At 53.0% G+C, this 2,392-nt stretch overlaps 1 protein-coding gene across 1 annotated transcript; it reads right to left on the minus strand.

Moving 5' to 3' along the window:
- Positions 1 to 470: 470 nt before the first annotated feature.
- LOC123446732 (transcription factor MYB44-like) lies at positions 471 to 1,607 on the minus strand. The gene has a single exon (XM_045123284.1). The coding sequence runs from the start codon at positions 1,507 to 1,509 to the stop codon at positions 796 to 798; it is 714 nt and encodes a 237-aa protein (XP_044979219.1). The 5' UTR covers positions 1,510 to 1,607; the 3' UTR covers positions 471 to 795.
- Between the last annotated feature and the right edge of the window lie 785 nt (positions 1,608 to 2,392).

Raw genomic sequence — 2,392 nt, forward strand, 5'->3', positions numbered from 1 at the left:
AGTCTAAGGGTGCAGCTAAAACGTTCAAGGTCTAAGATTCCAAACCCCCCTTTTGAGGTAGATGAGCAAACTGTGAGCCAGTTCACTTTGCAGCTACCTCGGGTGATATCATTCTCATATTTTCAGAGGAATTTACGTCTACTTTTGTCAATTTCTTTGACGAGCCTCTTTGGCATTTGGAGCTTCATCGATCGGACCTGAATATACACTGATGAATTCAGGGCAAACTAGTACAATATTCTGACACTGATGAATTCAGGGCAAACTAGTACAATATTCTGACTGATGAATTCAGGGCAAACTACTACGTACGTGCTGTAGTTGTAATTTTCCTCATGATTTCCCATCGACCAAGGTACCGAGAAAACACAATAATAATAGTAGTACAAATAACGTAAACTGTTTCTGGATTACTTGCAACAACCAACAAGCAAGAAAATTCAGTAATCTCCAGTGAACAAGAAAAATGCTAAAAACAGATTTGTTGATTACAAATTAAAGGCCATGGAAATTACAAGACGCGTTAAGAATTTTCTTGATCATCAAGAAGCACACAGAATTATACTAAGTTTAGAACTTTCTTGATTACCTAACCAGCAAGCAAGACCATTACAGAAAATCCAGCGTTCCTTTGATACCAAGATCCACAGCTATTAATTCCGGTACAATGGCGTCCTAACATTCTTCACCCACAGCTCTTCCATTACAAGTCAATCCCACTAGGAAAATTCGTCACGATCAGCAAAAAGTAAGATGAAAGAACAACCAAGTCAAGGCAAGAGGACTAGAACGAATCTACATCCTGTAAGCCTGGAGCGGCATTACGTCGAACACCACCCTCTCCTCCGGCCAGATCCTCAGCTCGGTGAGCGGGTCGCCTAATCCGCAGGACATGTCACTCGGCGGCGCCGCAGCAGCCGCATTGCCCCTGATGATATCCCCGGGCGCCAGAGGGAACAGGTCGAGGCACTCCCTCGTCGGCGCACATGTCTCAGCATCCGGCACGTCCTCGGGCGAACCAGGGAACAGCGGCAGGCACCGCGGCGTGACCTCGGGGCCCGCGGCCTGACGGGCGGCGGCAGGAGCCCACGAGCGCGTTTGGCCCTGTTGGGAGGGCGCGTGCTCCTGGCGCTTGCGGAGGACGGAGTTCCAGCGGTTCTTGACGGCGTTGTCGGTGCGGCCGGAGAGGAACTCGGCGATGGTGGACCAGCGGTTGCCGTAGGCGGCCTGGTACTTGACGATGAGCATGTCCTCCTCGCGGGTGAAGGGCTTGACGGCCTCCACCCTGGGATCGAGGTGCTGGCACCAGCGGAGGCGGCACGACTTGGAGTTGCGGCCGGGCAGCGCTCGGCAGATGTTGTCCCAGTTGTGCGGGCCGCCGTACCGCCGCACCTGCTCCCGCAGCAGGTCGTCCTCCTCCTTGGTCCACATCTTCTTGACCCCGTGCGGCGAGCCGTCGTCGTCGCAGGCGCCGGCGTCGTTGCCCGGGAAGGAGGACGGCGGCGTCATCACCCCCCCTAGCTTGGATCGCCTCCGATGGATGGTTTCTTGCGGGATGGAGCTGGCGCGTGCGTGCGTGCGGTGGCGAGAGGCCGGAAGACAGAAGGTGGACGCGTTGCGGGTGGTGTGGGGAGGCCGGCGCTGCGTGCCGCCTTATATAGACGGACGGTGGTTAAACCTAGGCGAAGTGGAGTTGGTACCGGATCCGAGCAGGAGTCCAAACGGCGTCGGCTGCAAGTAAAAGGCAGTCCCGCACGAGCCCGTGTGGAGGAAGCTACGACGGGCCGGGAGCGACCGGGATATGGAAAGTCTAGATCGGGAATTGATGGGCCGTGCGTCCGTAGGACCAAAAATCCATCATATATCAAATAAATGGAAACTGGCGCGTATGGGCCGGGTTTATCGCGGAGACGAGTAGCAACATGGAAACTGTAGATTTACTATATAAAAAAAAAAACAAGGAAAGAGTCGCTGTCTCTTACAGCTATCTTAGCACACGGAAATCGTAAGTAGGTAGGACCACACGGCCTAAGAAATATCCACGCAGCCGTGAGGATGTTTTTTTTGTTTTGGGGGCGAAGAGAAGTTGGCACTTGTAATTTGAGTGGTTTTACAAAAAAAAGACATGCACGGTGATTAAGCTACAATTTGCATTCCCGTATGAAACTCGTATTTAGTAGAGTTGGTATTTGCATTGTTATTAGGGTCATTTATACTCGAGATTTTCCCCTATGCTCCTGCGGCTAGGGTTTTGTCTCCTCCAAAGCGATCCGATCGCCTTTAAGTTCTGTCCTGCTTCGACCGTCCCTTGTCTGTGCCCTACGCCGACCCCGGCGGACTCCCGAGGCCGTGTACGGATGGCGTCCCCCTCGGTTGCCCACTCTGCAACGAG

This window comes from Hordeum vulgare, chromosome 4H (assembly GCF_904849725.1).
Source record: "Hordeum vulgare subsp. vulgare chromosome 4H, MorexV3_pseudomolecules_assembly, whole genome shotgun sequence".
NCBI classification, from domain to species: domain Eukaryota; kingdom Viridiplantae; phylum Streptophyta; class Magnoliopsida; order Poales; family Poaceae; genus Hordeum; species Hordeum vulgare.